This window comes from Atheta coriaria, unplaced genomic scaffold (genome assembly GCF_025399875.1).
Source record: "Atheta coriaria isolate IRGN ID8LTWV9N9 unplaced genomic scaffold, Caltech_Dcor_3.1 hic_scaffold_9_pilon, whole genome shotgun sequence".
NCBI classification, from domain to species: domain Eukaryota; kingdom Metazoa; phylum Arthropoda; class Insecta; order Coleoptera; family Staphylinidae; genus Dalotia; species Dalotia coriaria.
Genome location: NW_027045451.1, coordinates 3,724,202 through 3,739,719, shown reverse-complemented (window position 1 = coordinate 3,739,719; position 15,518 = coordinate 3,724,202). Strand labels below are relative to the sequence as shown.

Here is a 15,518-nt window from a genome sequence, read left to right as displayed (position 1 = left end):
TAGATAATTCTTCTTGTAAGGACATGTACGAACTGTTATCTTCATCCGTATTTTCATCAGTATCTTTATCACTAGCCGCACCAGTATAACCAGCCATAGATAATTCTTCTTGTAAGGACATGTACGAACTGTTATCTTCATCCGTATTTTCATCAGTATCTTTATCACTAGCCGCACCAGTATAACCAGCCATAGATAATTCTTCTTGTAAGGACATGTACGAACTGTTATCTTCATCAGTATTTTCATCAGTATCTTCATCACTAGCCGCACCAGTATAACCAGCCATAGATAATTCTTCTTGTAAGGACATGTAAGAACTATTATCTTCATCCATATCTTCATCACTATCCGCACCAGTATAACCAGCCATAGATAATTCTTCTTGTAAGGTCATGTAAGAACTATTATCTTCATCCGTATCTTCATCACTATCCGCACCAGTGTAACCAGCCATAGATAATTCTTCTTGTAAGGTCATGTAAGAACTGTTATCTTCATCCGTATCTTCATCAGTGTCTTCATCAGTATAATCCGCCATAGCCAATTCTTCTTGTAAGGTCGTGTAAGAAATGTTATCCATCTCTTCAGGCCGAATATCCTTCTGAACCTCTTTGAGTGCTTCGTACATTTCGACTAAATCTCTAAACAAGTTCACATGTTTGCGTGGTGACGTTGATGTTTTAGCATCTTCTTGCTCTTCCATGTTGAACGAGATTCGGTGGTGCATGTTCGCCGCCATTGCGCCCATCGTGCTTAAATCGTTCTCGCGGTCATTGCACATGCTCATGTCTTTGGGGTCGCAAGAAACACAAGCACAAATAATTTAACAAACAAATTCACTTCGGTCAGGGTGACGAGTTGTGAGAATCTTCTCTGAGAACTGTTTTCAAAATTTTAAAGTTGCGGTACTTAAGGAAAGAAAATTGATCATGTGACATGGTTTGCATGGACAGGATTGGTTGAGATTTAATTGTTTTATGAGGGCGAGAGACTGACTAGAAGATTAGTACCTAGTTCCTGGAAAGGTCCGCATTTGGAAAATACGGATTAAGTCGGGGTCAAGAAATTGCGGCCCAAATGCTTTCCGATAGTAAAGATATAAATTGAAGCAATTCGATAAACACAAAAGAAATATAGCAATAAATATAAAAATGAAAAGAAATTAACAAGAACGTACGCATTGCTTCAAGCCCTTTCTGCGTATAAATAAAAATTAGGTTACAACATAATGGTTTCGTACAAAACGATTACGACGTTTTAAAAGCCTGCGGGGCTAAAATAATGGACGGTAATGCCAACACAAAACGCCGCCGAATGCCCAACACCCTAATGAACGCACAACCGCGCATACTAAACACGCCGAACAAAAATATTCTAATTAAATGAACGTGCAGATTACAAAAGTATAGTTAAATTATTCAAATTTTTATAAATTACGTGTGTGTTTGACAGCTTTGTGGCCATTAATCGAATTCAACGATGAATTTAAACAAATATTCAATTTTCTGTGATTATGCGCCTCTGCGTTCGACATTAAAAGAAATGAGCGGACAATGAAGGCACGCGCGCCATCTCGGCAATTGTGGATGTTCATTAACACAAATTCGATTTCGTATTGAATTTAAACTAACTAATTCAATCACGTTTCGCGAGATTCGCGCACACAATATAGTATAATCAACACCGTCAAGAGGCGCTCGATCTCAATATCACAATCAGTCTGAAGAGTTCTCCAACAAACACTGAAGACTGAACGGAATTTACGCCGACACCTACGGGTTAATTTCGAATATGAATTGCATTTGAATGAATATAATTAGACTAAAAATAAACTGATTTTCGTTAGTAAATATTTTTTGTTACGAAAAATCGTGTATTTAAATGTTTCGAAGTTTCGAACTAAATTCATGTTATAATGCGAGTAGTCCGTGGAATAAACACAAATTCAACAAAAACATATTTCACTCAACGTTCCCAGTAAATATTGACCGGTATTACCACCGCAAGTCGTTGGTTTTTATTAGGCCGACTCTTTTTCTGAAAACTCGGTCAAAAATAAATGTAAAACGTAAATTTAGCTACTTAATTCGAAAATAGCGCTACGCTGGAATGTTAAATCGGTGTATTCACCGATAACACATCTGAATGGAATTGACTTATCAATTAAAATTGTTCGAAAATCAAGTTATTTAATCGCGGTAATAATTTATGAATGAACACACTACGGTCAGAAAATGTGTCAACAAGTGTCGGCATAGATTTCATGTTTATTCATAAAATTATCTCTATCTCAACTATATTTTTCTATGAATTTATTTTTAGCAAATTTTGTGTCTCAACGCGTTGAAATAATTTATTAAACTTTTAATATGCAACTATTAACCGACGCACGCTTCTGAGTTATGTCTATAGGCGCATTATTAAACTCGTTTGCTCGATCACATTAATATTTACGATAAGATCGCGATAAAGCGGTGCGCGCCCACCGGTTAATTAACGCACATTTGCCGTTCGGCTGTCTGTCTCACAGCGCGATAGAAAATACGCGAGAGCACACGAACACGCCAATTATAATTTAATTGTGAACGTTTCGATATAGTTATAGCTATTACCAGCTAGCTTAGTGAACGTGGGTGTGTGCAGACCATGAGGCAAACTCGATTTCGATGAATAATAAATACCGAGTGTGTAAATTATGAATCCGCTTCCATATTTAATTGGGGCATGCGCGGATTGGCGGCTTGAAGGGCGCGTAACCCCTGGTGGCATAGCCCTCCTGGCAACTTGTCAGGAATGAGTGAGGAGTGACAAGTCGGGAGGTAAATTCTACGGGAGACGAATGAGATAACATTATTATAAATCCGAGGGAAAAGAGATATATAAAACTGGCATAAAAAAGTAAATAAAATCAAATTTGTGGTTTTGAACCGACTGTATATGAAATTGATTATATGACACTAAATTTGAAATTGAGCAAAGATCCAAGGTTCCTAATTAGAGATGAAATTGGGTCTAATGAGACCGGACGTGTGAGTGCTTTGGTCGTGTAAAATTACTATTAATTAACAAATAGTTTATATTAAAGTTCATGTAACATTCGAAATGACAACTATGATGTAAATTAATTGCACAAAGCATGAAATTCATTTCTAACATTTAGTTAAATTTTTTTTTCTTAAAAAATTCTTTAAAATTTATTAATAATAAAATTAATGTTTTTTACTGTTACCAAAATAGACGACCAAAATAAATTATAATAATGGCGAGCAAATGTTTAATAAATTTCAATGAAGCTTTATTGTTATCGTGCTTGCTCGCCAGCGTTCCCCAGCTTCTGCACCTCATACAACAATTGCCACTTAGCAAGTTTCCACAAAGGCAGCCGCGCATTGATGACATGAAATTACACGTGCGCTCTCCAATGACGTCATTAATGGAAATTCTTCGCCACACCTCACACTCATATATGTATTAATAAGTGGGTACTAGAATACCGCCGCAATCTAATTACAATTATTATTATACACACCTTAACTATTTTGAAAACGTACGTATTATCGACGTAATAACTGATAAGAAAGTTCTCTATTTATAAATAATAGCTGTAGTTTTTTTCAATGATAAAATTATTGCTTATTGAAAGTGTTATGGCATGTTATAGTGCATATTACTGCAGGGACTAGATATATACGAGTTGTTACGTCGACGCTTTTGAATTGTGGGCCGTGAGCGTGATGCCGCACGTTATTACATACTATAAATGTTTACACAAACATTACAAACGTGTGTATCGGACGTGGCGCGCGCAAAATATTTACACACGTTTTCGATAAATATTAGTAACGAAAAAGCGATATTTCCTTGAAAATCAGTGCCAAGGCACTAAAGAATGATGCAAAATTTGATGAAAACTGAAAGTAACACGCTACACCTGTTTATTAACCTTAAAAAAACAATTTTACATCCGGTCGAAATTTATTGTTCAGTTAATCCATTGTGAAAGAGTCTAAAATGCATTTTCTTTCATTTTTATTCTTTGCATTTGTCATAATTTCACTCGGAGCAATTTCTCAAAGCGTCGCGAACGACCATATTTCATCCCTTCACTCCAATTTTTATTACAATATTTTACGGTCGCGATGCTGTTAGCGGCCTTCATGTTCTCGCTGCGCGAAGAGCACGTTCGATAAACGACGTATAAATAATTCAAGTGCACTCGGCCATACAAACGCCATTCTAGGACGTGAAGCGCGCTGTGGTGAAAATGATGGTGGCAGCGACGGTCGCTCCCGCAGGATCCAATAAGAGTCGCAAAGAAGTTGTATACTTTCGACTTGTTACTTCCCACATGTTTCTTCTATATGCGAGAGTGTGATTTTTGTATACGCGGACATCCAGGGTTTCTTCTCTGGAGTTATGCGTCAGAGCTTTAAGCTGGATTTATAATACATACATCGTTAACGCAGAAAATGTGGAAATATTCCGGGGAATTGATTCTGAAATAATAGAAATACAATGTTGGCATTTAAAGCTTCGTTAAAGTATGATTTGACCTTTGCCAATGATACAAATATATCTTTTTAAGTTATGAACGTTGTAATATGCTGAATGAGAATATATTTTGGTTATTAATAGGCGGTGTTGTTTAGACTATAGCACAAGCTGGGTTTTGTCTTAAATCAATCAATGATGCGTTCGCGATATTTACGAACGCGCGCCGCGTCAGCTCCGGCGATAATTTACAATCTATTAACATAGCGCAGGCAGGCGAGCCGTCGGGATTAGCGATAAACCACCGAACTGACAGTGGTAGGACGATGCGCGCTCGCGTCGAGATAATCGTGCGCGATTTTCATCCGCGAACCGGCCGCGCTTCGCACAATTTGCGTCTCGCTACGTGCTTCGTCAAAATTATCGAATGTCGTGCGGCGAGTGGCTTTAAATTCAAACAATCTCCGCCAACATGCGCGCAAAAAAGCCAATTTAAGTGATTGTGAGTAATTAACTGTGGCTGTAAAAATGAAGGACGCTATTATGCGATGTTTGGGTTTTGCCCAGCGGGATGACGAGGGTGGAGGCGCCGCGAGTGGTGAGGATGACGTGGGTGTCTACAAACAGAAACGACCAAGTGGTTATGGCGTGGCGGACATGGTCCGTTACCGTGAAATTACTGAAAACAATCCGAAACCAAGTGCGCGCGTGAGCGACGTGGTGGTCAGTGCGGCGATGCAGAAACTCGCCGAACCGAGATACAGTCGCCGGAGTCTCAACGGCGAGGTGGTGTTGTCACAATACAGACGACACACGCCGAAGATCACGCCTGGAGTGTACTACTATTTGCACAGATCGCTCTCTCGGACAGATTCGGTAGGAAAACAAAACAACGCTCATCAAGTTGGTTGTTTATGACACAGTAGGACACCGCGCCTGATAGCGTCATTGAGGTGACGAATTATCGCCGATATCAAATGATAATAAAGTTGTTAACAGCCGCGACGAATGATAGATAACCAATTTAAGTTGATTACGATGTTTTTATTGAGCTTCTTATAGTATTTCTAAAGAAAAATAATATTTTAACGGATTATTTCGTATTTAATCTTCTCGGTACAATAGTTTATAGTTGATAATGTAATCCAAGGTGAAGGACTAGTGGAAATCATTTTAAATCGCGATTACAATGTTTCCGTTACGTGTTACGGCACGCTTATGTCATTAGCACATAATATTTCCTACAAACAGACGAGAAAATGGAATATCGCTTAAAATATTAAAAGTTTCCTAAATATTTTAAAAACTTTTCAGTTGTGAAATGTCACATCTCACATGTCATGAAATAAAAGTCAAAAATGACTTTAGAATGCACTTTGGTTATCTTCGCAACAAGATTATATTTTGCGCGCAAACGCGTGTGGTACTCATCAAAAACTCTACAAAGTCAATTAATTAAAGTGTTCTCAGCGCAATCCATTGTTATAACCACATTGTAAAACAGTTTTAATTACGCATTCTGCTACCACTAACCTCTTTTCTTTGTAGCCCTGACTTTGATTTCATTAAAAATATGAACACAATTTTATTAATGAATTATGAAGGTGACCTCGTACGCAACCACTCTTAGCTACTTGACCCATCAGACCGAACTACCCTTGTCCGCGTTCCTCTGGTGGCTGCGCGCGATCGTCGAATGGACGATCATGGATAATCGCCGCGTTCGACTGGTGAAGAGGCGCAATAATGCTGTGAATCGTGTCGACCGTTCGACGTGCGTGCATCAAAACCAACTGCCCCAAATTGAACCCAAGCTAGTTAAATGTCCCGGTCACCTCGGAGACTCATCTACGGATAGTAAACAGACCACTGACCAAGTTATCGTTTGTTCTGCGCGAACCAATACTCACAATTCACCCAAGTGTGTTGTTACGACAGGAGTGAAAGTTTGTCTTCCCCCGAGGGCTGCTCGACAATGCCCGAATTTTGTGACGCCTCCTGTACTGAACTCAAGGCTATCTGTCCGAGCGCATTTGTTTGTTCTTATTCTGGTTTTGTTTTCTTTGTAGAAATGTCCGCCGGAGGAGAAGTACGGCTTCATCATTCCACCAACGCACACCCTTAAGGTAAGCTAAGCGACGAGCGTCGAGTTATCCACGCCAACAGGAATAATATTTTCGTTTGCAGTTATTAATGGTATTTCCGAGCATGGAGGGCACGGCTGACGCGCTGAAACGCGCCGCCGAGAAATTGGGCTTCGATGTGAAAAACTGCTGCACGCACGATAAGGCTTTAGAGGAATTCCAAACCGTTCACCAGGATCTCATTATCATCGACAGTCGGTCGAAAGCGCTGGATTTCGACACGCTCTGCAGGTTTGTGACAAACAATTTTATTGTGCTTTCATTGGCGGGTCCCAATATACACAATATGCGGCGGCACCTGAATACTGCTGAATCAATAGATCCATAGAGAACAACCGAAAACATTTCCAGGTGGATGTGGATGTTTGCTATTATTTACGGCTGCCTTCAGGCTATCAGTTTCGACGGGCAACAAAAATCGATGTTTTTCCACATCATTAGCCCGCAACCTAAATAGATATCTGCTCATAAACTTGAATTGCTAAACTAGAACCCAGCGAATATAAATTCCTCTTGAAACCTAGTCAATTTGTTAAATTCTGATCATTGAATTCAAAAATAGTAAAAATAATACCGGGTATAAAAGGGAGATTGAAGTATAAAATCTGAAAAGGTTTTGTTTACAATACACATTTGCGTTTCACATAAAAGGATAGTGAGTGTCTTGAATACAATCTCATCTCGGGGAAGGAATACAATTATTTTGTGAAAACTGCCAGTGTATTTATTCCATTAAAGACGGTAGCAAGAAAATTCTCGGAATAATATTGAGTACTCAGGCTAATGAAAATAATAACGAAGGGAAAATTACGCAATCCTCTTTTAATTTAGCACTAGTTGTTGGTTTATGCAAATTTATGTTTTAAATTATAATTTGTCATGATTCTAATTAAAAATGATGAGAAGATTGATGAAAAAATAATGCAAGCGGAAGAAAATCCGAGCAAATCCAACAAAGTCGTTAGTTTCCTTGTGCCACCAGCGTAGAGTTTCATACCTTTTCTCTTGTAACTATATTCCGTCTTATCTGTAGACTATTCATATTTTATGCTTGGAAAAATCCACCCTGTTTGTGTCCTTTTTATGCGTGCGTTCGTGCATGTTTTGTTTGCTGCATGCATTATGCATGGAGAATAATGGTGTTTCACGCAGTGAGAAATTGCGATTTTTCTATTTCCGGGTTCAAAAACTAATTCCGTGGCTTATTCAATACACGTACTTAATTTTTTTTACTTCACTATCTAGTATATTATTAAATATAGATAAAAAGTTGTGTTTAGCTGCAGGAACTGGTGATGAATTTTTTATTCCCATATTTTTTTATCTGTAAATAAACAAAACAGGTCCATGTCTAAAGTTATACAAACTTTTTACACATGTTGGGAACGAAGGGATGATTCTGCAGGTGATATGCAGGTGTACATGCTCACAAAAAACAAATTCCCTCTTTATTGTACGCGAAAAGTTTGAAAGGAAGCATGTTGAGATGATGTTGCCTTTTTGTTTTTGGCAAATTCAACAACGCCTGCTATTTAAATTATGCGCTTTTGAATTCCATCCCTTGTTGCTTTGTTTGCTGTCTTCGTGGCGGTGTTTGTTGTTCCTCTCACGCTCGGATTATTTTCACACCACACGCGAATTACGAATTCCGCGCATTACCCAAACGTATTATCCTATTGTGCTTGTAAATGCACAAATAACTACAACGAAAATTACACAAATTTAAATATTGAATGCGTTAATTTCTTATCTACTTTAAAATTGCTTTAATCATGACACAACAACAACAACAGCACTGCCCCGAAATTCAATTTATCCTTTATAAAATTCGTGGCAGTTTGCTACACCGTGTTGCGCAGCAGTTTTGAATTTAATTTAGCTACCTTCGTGGTTGGCTTGCTGCGTGCCCACGAGCAAAGTTGGTTTCGCCTTAAATTATTTATCTTACTGCCCCTGATGAAATTTTCAGGCGAAGAACTTTAATTCCCCACCCGGTGTTTACCTGCTTGTCAACTATCAACAAGTTGGCGTGTGAGCGTGTTGCTAACTTGACTGGAATATTCACTATACTCGTACTCCGGCAGTAAACGCATACTCATACATTGTTAATAGTTATATCGCTTGAGAAGAGAATGACGCAGCTGATGCATCTTTTAATTGAATCATTAGCTTACATGTGGGTGGGCATACACGTAAATACGCTATTATAAATTTATCTAGTTATGAATATTAGTTGCAAACGTATTCCATTGATCATGTTGATATTTTCGGAAATATTTCGATGTTCACTTTGAGGGTATAAATTATTTCAAAAGGATAGCAAACAAAGTAAGGGATGCTTCAGTCAGCGTTTGAACATCGGGCATTGAAAAGGTTCGATGTTGCAAAGCTGTTTTGATGCGTGGGCGTAAATAGAAGCCAGCTCGAAAGGATTTACACGTGAGTGATGTATGCAACAAACATGAAAGAAATCTATGAATTTATGTACCTTCGATGGGGTCAGTTGCAACAGTTTGCTTTCAGAATTTATCGCATCGTTTTCATATTAAATTTAAAATGAATTCCATAAATAGATTCGCGACAAGTCTCACACAATTGCAGAAATATAACAGATAAATTCATCATTTAACCAGTTTCTTTTGTTCGTGTGTTTCATTGATGATGGACCTATTGTTAAGGCATAATCTTTTATTTTTTCGTTTTAAAATAGTCATTTCAGCATTGTGCGGCAGTTATTCAGTTATCTCAAGTGGAATTTTACCGGATTATCGAGAAAAAAAAACAGATAAAAATGTGACTACTGAAGTTGAAAACGAGACACAATTCGATTTTAAAAACGTGTTTTACGTTTATAGAAATATGTATGCCGTGGAATTCTTTGAATAGTGTTATCTGCAAGTTATGAACAACATCCGACATTTTCTATTGAACATTTCCTCCTGGTATTTCACAATTCTGCTCTCAGCGCTCGTGTAATCGTATTTGTGATTTGCATTTAATTTCCCATTTTTAATTCGCATATTCTGTGCTTTTCAATTTCCAGATCGATTCGAAGCACAAAAGGAAGTCAACACATTGTCCTCGCATCCGTCGTGAAAAAAAGGTACAAAAAACTAATAGTCTACTCATATGCAAAGTTCGCCAACGCGCACAATGCCCAAACGAAGCATTAATGGAACAATCTAAACAAAATTAAGCTCTTTACTAATGCAAGTTCCGAAGTTTTGCACTTTTAAAATTTCTGCAAAATGTTGAACACCTGAGTTCCAGCATGTTTTACTAAACTGCATAGCAACATTATTAAAATGCGTTTCTTTTTTGCGTATTTGCAGTGCGTTCGAGAAGGATGACAACTTAATTATGTCCCACTTAGAGATAGGCTTCAATAGGGTAATTACATTACATTTTCTTATTAAATTACGTCAACGTTTTGATTGCATGCCTCATTAAAACTGAATCACCCTCGGCAGCTGTAACATGTCGATTTGATTAGTATAAATGAGACTAAACAATTCCGTAATTGTAAACAACATTCTGTTATCTGTCTGGCGATGTCTTTTTAGTGTCTAGTTGAATCGATAAACGTAATATCTTGGTATAACGAGTTGATGCAGCTGAAAACGAGCGACTGCCGAAATGCGATGCAGATCGGCACCAATCAGATAATGTACAAAGCCATGAATGGCACGCGCGATCCTGTGATTGTGATGGACGACATTGGCCGATTGCAGGTATGAATATTTATTATTTTTATGCATATTTGCGTTTATTTAATTGAATTGAATATCATTTAGTACTTGAACGGTGCGTCGGAGCGGTTATTCGGTTATCGTGTGGAGGAGACTCTGGGAAAAACTATTCAGACGCAGCTGGCTGGTGATCCAAATCAAATCCAGACGCTCATCGGCGCCGTCACGAAGGGCAAGACGTGGCAGGGTCTAGTCGCGTTCAAGCGGAAAGCCATGGACACGCTGAACACGACCTGCAAAGCTTTTCCTATCGTGTGCGCCGGACGGTAAGATCCTTTCGGCTTCTAGGAATTATTGAAATTGATTTTATTTGCCGCAGCACACCAACACACATCTTGCTGATCATAGACACATTCGGGCCGGCCGAGGGGTATATGAATCAATCCCGGGGGAGTATAAACTCAATGCGGAAGTCGTCCGTGGACTTTAAGAACACAGACTATGGCAGGCGGACTTCTCTTGCAAAGTTACCACTTGAAGCACCTATTACTAAGGTTGGTATATCAATAAATATAAAAATGTTTGATTTTTAATGATTGAATTTCAGATTATTAATTTAATTTATGACGTGCAAGTACAAAGCTCGCCGGTGGCGGGTGCAATGCTTGAAAAGGTGGTCGATATGTTGAAGTGCACTGAGCTGTACTCGCCCAGCGTCAAAGAGGAGGCAAAGGGGCTGCACGAGGAACCTGTTGCGTCCAACTTGATCGAAGCGCTCTTGTCTGTAAGTTCATAGAATTCTAACAATGCAATTTTTCTTCTTTTCTTTTCTTTGAGTATAATTCTGCACAGCGTATAATAAAAATTAAAATAAAATTTTGTTCGATAGTTGAGTCCACGTAAAATTAAGAAATATTGAAAGTTTTCCAATAGTTTCCAAACAAAATGAAACTTTAGCTTTAAAGTTCCAAGTTTCAAGTTGTAAAGCTTGATCTAAGTAATTGTAGACGACTTCTCAACCTACACTCAAAGTTGAAACATTATATCAACATCAACAAATATTAATTTTCGTAAAATTTGTGTTGCAGCAGCACGCATCCGGCATGGGATTGAATTCGCGGCGGAGCAGCAACGATTCCAGTATCTATCGAGCGACGAACAAAGCTCTTCGCATCAAGCCGAAGGTGGATAAGTTGCTGGAGAACGTCCTCGATTGGGACTTCAACGTGTTCAAGCTTGAGTCGCTGACAGAGCACCGGCCGCTCGTAAATCTTGGCGAGCAGATTATGTCCCACTACGACGTACATAAGACGCTGGGATGCGACGAACGTACCATGTATAATTGGCTGCTCAAAATTGAAGCCAATTACCACTCGTCCAACCCTTATCATAATTCAGCGCACGCCGCCGATGTCCTGCAGGTGATTTATTCATTTATTCGTCAGATTAAACTTGCAACAGCAGCATGATGAATTTGCATGTTTTTTATTTATTCCCGGCAGGCCGTAGCAGTATTTTTGACCAAAGACCGTCTGCGACTGGTGTTGGATCCAATTGATCAAGCCACTGCGTTGATCGCGGCGGCTGCTCACGATGTCGATCATCCTGGTCGCTCGAGTGCTTTTCTCGCTAATTCGGCCAATCCTCTGGCAATTCTGTACAATGATATCACTGTGCTTGAGTCGCATCATGCTGCGTGCACGTTCAAGTTGACTTTGAGTAAGTCCCACTCAATATCGATGATAATTCTACCATTTTATTATATGACGTTTATTTGTAAATTGCAGATGATGACAAGTGTAATATTTTCAAGCGGCTGGACCGCGAAACTTATAATCTCGTTCGATTCAACATTGTGGACATGATTCTCGCTACCGAGATGACCAAGCATTTTGAACATCTCGCCAAGTTCGTAAACGTATTCTGCACACAAACTGCGGAAGAACTGGAAGAAGTACTGCCTGAGGTGTTATCGGCACCTGAAAACATCACTCTCATTAAACGTATCATGATCAAATGTGCGGACGTTTCCAACCCCACCCGCAGCTTGCCACTGTGCATCGAATGGTCGAAGCGCATCGCGGAGGAATACTTCCAGCAGACGGAGGAGGAGCAGGAGAAAAGCTTGCCGGTTGTGATGCCCTTGTTCAACAGGGGAACCTGCTCGGTACCCAAAGCTCAAATTGGGTTTATGGACTTTATCATTAACAATATGATGGATGCTTGGCATGGTAAGTTGATGTCTCCTAATATTTTGGAGAAATTAATATAAATTTGTATTTTTAGCATTTATTGATATGCCGGAGTTGGTGACCAATATGCGTAAGAACTATCTTGCTTGGAAGGAGATGGACGACCAGGGATGCTCGACACTCAGCGACATTTCAAAAATGCAAGAGACGACATGGACCCACCGGCTAACTTACTAACGATTTTTCGAACTGCTGTTTGTCAATCAAACACTCAATCATTTATCATTTTAATCTAATTGTGTAAATACGATGTACTAATCAATTACGAATCATCTGTGTATAACGCAAATCTATGCTGACTGACATTTTCTTCTACTCTCCCAGAAACCCCACTTTCCAATCGTGAAACGATTGCATATATTCTTTTACTACAAATGTACACTTTTATGCGAGTTTACGGCGTATGTGTGGTGCGCAAGCCAATTTATGTCATAATCACAGTGTGTAACAAAATATGATGTGAGTAGAGTTTCATTTCTAATTTATGATCAAATCAGAGCGTTGATTAATTGGTTACTTAAAAGGATTTAGAAGAACGCACGGAAACACTACAAACTTTATGATAATGAATAATTATGTATGTAAATGGTAAATTATGCTATTTTAATTGTTAATAAATGCATTTTCATGTGACAATTTGCTTATTGTTTTAATTAAAATTGATTCTACACCTAATATATATCCAACCGTTTCTAACTAACTTTGATCGTTTAGGCCCTAATTGCAATTTTAATTTAAAAAAACAGTTTTTAATGGCTAATAGGGCCTTAACAGAAAATTGTGTTGATAGTTTCTGATTTAGAATTAAATTATCTTTCAGAATCCCAAATCAGAATTTAAAAATTCCAATTATTACAAAAACTGCAATTGCTGAAATAAAAGATTTCTCACAAAGAAGACTTTTTATGATGAAAATTAAAAATTTGAATTTTTAAGGTCTGATATTGAATTTTGGTGGTTTGTCTAATGCTAATTCATTTATTTAAGTACAATTTTATTCAAATATTTACAATTTAGGAGTTATAAACAAATATTTCCAAAAATAATTTCAGGCGAAAACGATATCAATAATGGTGATTATTATCAAAACAATACAATTTAGAACAAAATTTTATTAAGATAAAGTATTCTAAATGACATTTTCTTAAATATTCTGTAATAAAAAAGTTAAATATACGAATTTTATTTTTTGTCTAAGAAATGTTAGAGGAAACGCATAATCCAGTTTTTTGCACTTAGTGTGAAAAATAATAGAGTTAAAGAAAAACGGTTTTCACATATGAATAAAGGATAAAATTTAACATCAGATAGCACTTTAATATCATCAATTATCAACAGTTATGTAATAAATGAAAATGGTCAATAACTCCAAAACTAATTAAGATATTGGAACAAAACTTGAAAAAATGGATTCCTTGCATCATTCTGCACATAATTGGAAAGTTTCAAGAAAATCCGGGTGGTCGTTCAATTTTGCTTGTACCGATTTTCACCCGATTTTTCCGAAATATTGATATTATTGGAAAACTGTCTGGATATCTTTCATCCCATTGCAGTTCTCTATCGAACGCCGTTTTCCATTTTCCTCTAGCTTAACTTTTAATTTTTAGACCACAAAATACTTAAGTGTAACCTCTTGATGATTTTTGAGTGGTGTTTGATCAACTTCATAGAATCAAAAAACTATATCTGCCATTTTGTAGACGCTTGTTATGACATGAAGAAAATGCAGAAAGTTTCATTGTAACTTTTGTAGTTTCCGAGGAAATCGCGTTGGAAAAACAAGTTTTTACTCTCTGAAAAATATATTTATTATATCACATCTGTTGTATAATTACATGCTGAACGTCATCCCGTTTTCCGTTTTTCATTATCTTCATTAGTTCCCGAGATAATTAGAATTAAAGTATTGCGGCAAGTACATGTTACAAGTAAATGCGTTTGTAGGGCAAACCCTTTGCGCTATTAATCAGGAAGTTGTGTAAATAAGGTAATTATAAGCTGTTCTACAGAATGGTATTATTAGTTTTTAATAATTTTTACAAACACTAATTAAAATGTCAGGCACCTCCGCCAAATTTTGATTAATTAATTCAATTTTCCAAAAAATTAAAAAATTTATACTTTTTATTACTTATTATCAAAGAAAACATCTTTATTAAGAAAATATTTTAATAAATATTTGTAATTTGACTTAAGATTAAAAAGATATAAGCTAAATTCAAAGTGCATAAATCTACCTTAAATGAAATAATTAAATTCATCGTAGGGCCTAAACCAAGAGAGATAACTTAAAATCTTACTAGGATACATTGATAAGAATTAATCGTTTGTTCAGATTCTGAAAACAGAAGTTGAAAATTCCAACTTTTAATTTCGGACATAAAAAAGAGAAAAGATTTGCCTTTTTTATGGCAAAATCTTTTCATCGATGTTTCGACCTGAAATATTTTAACTGAAAAAGTTCGACCCTGTCTTTCGACCGAAAATATTTTAACCAAAAAAGTTCGATCCTGTCTTTCGACAGAAAATAATTTAACCAAAAAAGTTCGGCCCTGTCGTTCGACCAAAAATATTTTAACCAAAAAAGTTCGGCCCTGCCTTTCGACCAAAAATAATTTAACCAAAAAAGTTAGACCCTGTTGTTCGACCAAAAATATTTTAAGAAAGTAAGTTCGACCCTGTCTTTCGACCAAAAATTGAAAAATAGTAAAGAGACAGCTATGTTTAAAAGGCATATTAAGACATTTCTTGGGGTTTAAAGGGTGGAAAACGTACGCACATGATAAAATGACTCTTTAATTATTATATAATAACACAATAGTCTATGTAGTCCTGTTGATACATATAAAACAAGGCGTCTTTGACAGTAATTTTAAATATTTGATATAATGTTTGCTGAAATAGAACGAAAAATGGAATATAAAATACGTTGCACA

General features: G+C 37.2%; 1 protein-coding gene across 8 annotated transcripts in view; it reads left to right on the top strand.

Moving 5' to 3' along the window:
- Positions 1 to 13,215, top strand: part of LOC135798739 (high affinity cAMP-specific and IBMX-insensitive 3',5'-cyclic phosphodiesterase 8-like) — a 30,031-nt gene extending 16,816 nt beyond the window's left edge. For 5 of the 8 annotated variants that reach the window (XM_065311676.1, XM_065311677.1, XM_065311673.1 and 2 more), the window contains 12 exons: positions 6,564 to 6,620; positions 6,682 to 6,869; positions 9,682 to 9,741; positions 9,971 to 10,028; positions 10,202 to 10,369; positions 10,433 to 10,653; positions 10,707 to 10,881; positions 10,935 to 11,111; positions 11,416 to 11,748; positions 11,830 to 12,046; positions 12,115 to 12,558; positions 12,614 to 13,215. In XM_065311676.1, coding sequence (XP_065167748.1) covers positions 6,564 to 6,620; positions 6,682 to 6,869; positions 9,682 to 9,741; positions 9,971 to 10,028; positions 10,202 to 10,369; positions 10,433 to 10,653; positions 10,707 to 10,881; positions 10,935 to 11,111; positions 11,416 to 11,748; positions 11,830 to 12,046; positions 12,115 to 12,558; positions 12,614 to 12,756 — 2,241 coding nt within the window. In that variant the 3' untranslated portion in view covers positions 12,757 to 13,215. Of the gene's footprint in view, positions 1 to 4,857; positions 5,371 to 6,042; positions 6,495 to 6,563; positions 6,621 to 6,681; positions 6,870 to 9,681; positions 9,742 to 9,970; positions 10,029 to 10,201; positions 10,370 to 10,432; positions 10,654 to 10,706; positions 10,882 to 10,934; positions 11,112 to 11,415; positions 11,749 to 11,829; positions 12,047 to 12,114; positions 12,559 to 12,613 lie in introns of those variants that run through there. The other 3 variants (XM_065311672.1, XM_065311671.1, XM_065311670.1) reach the window with 3 other exon arrangements.
- The last annotated feature ends 2,303 nt before the right edge of the window (positions 13,216 to 15,518 follow it).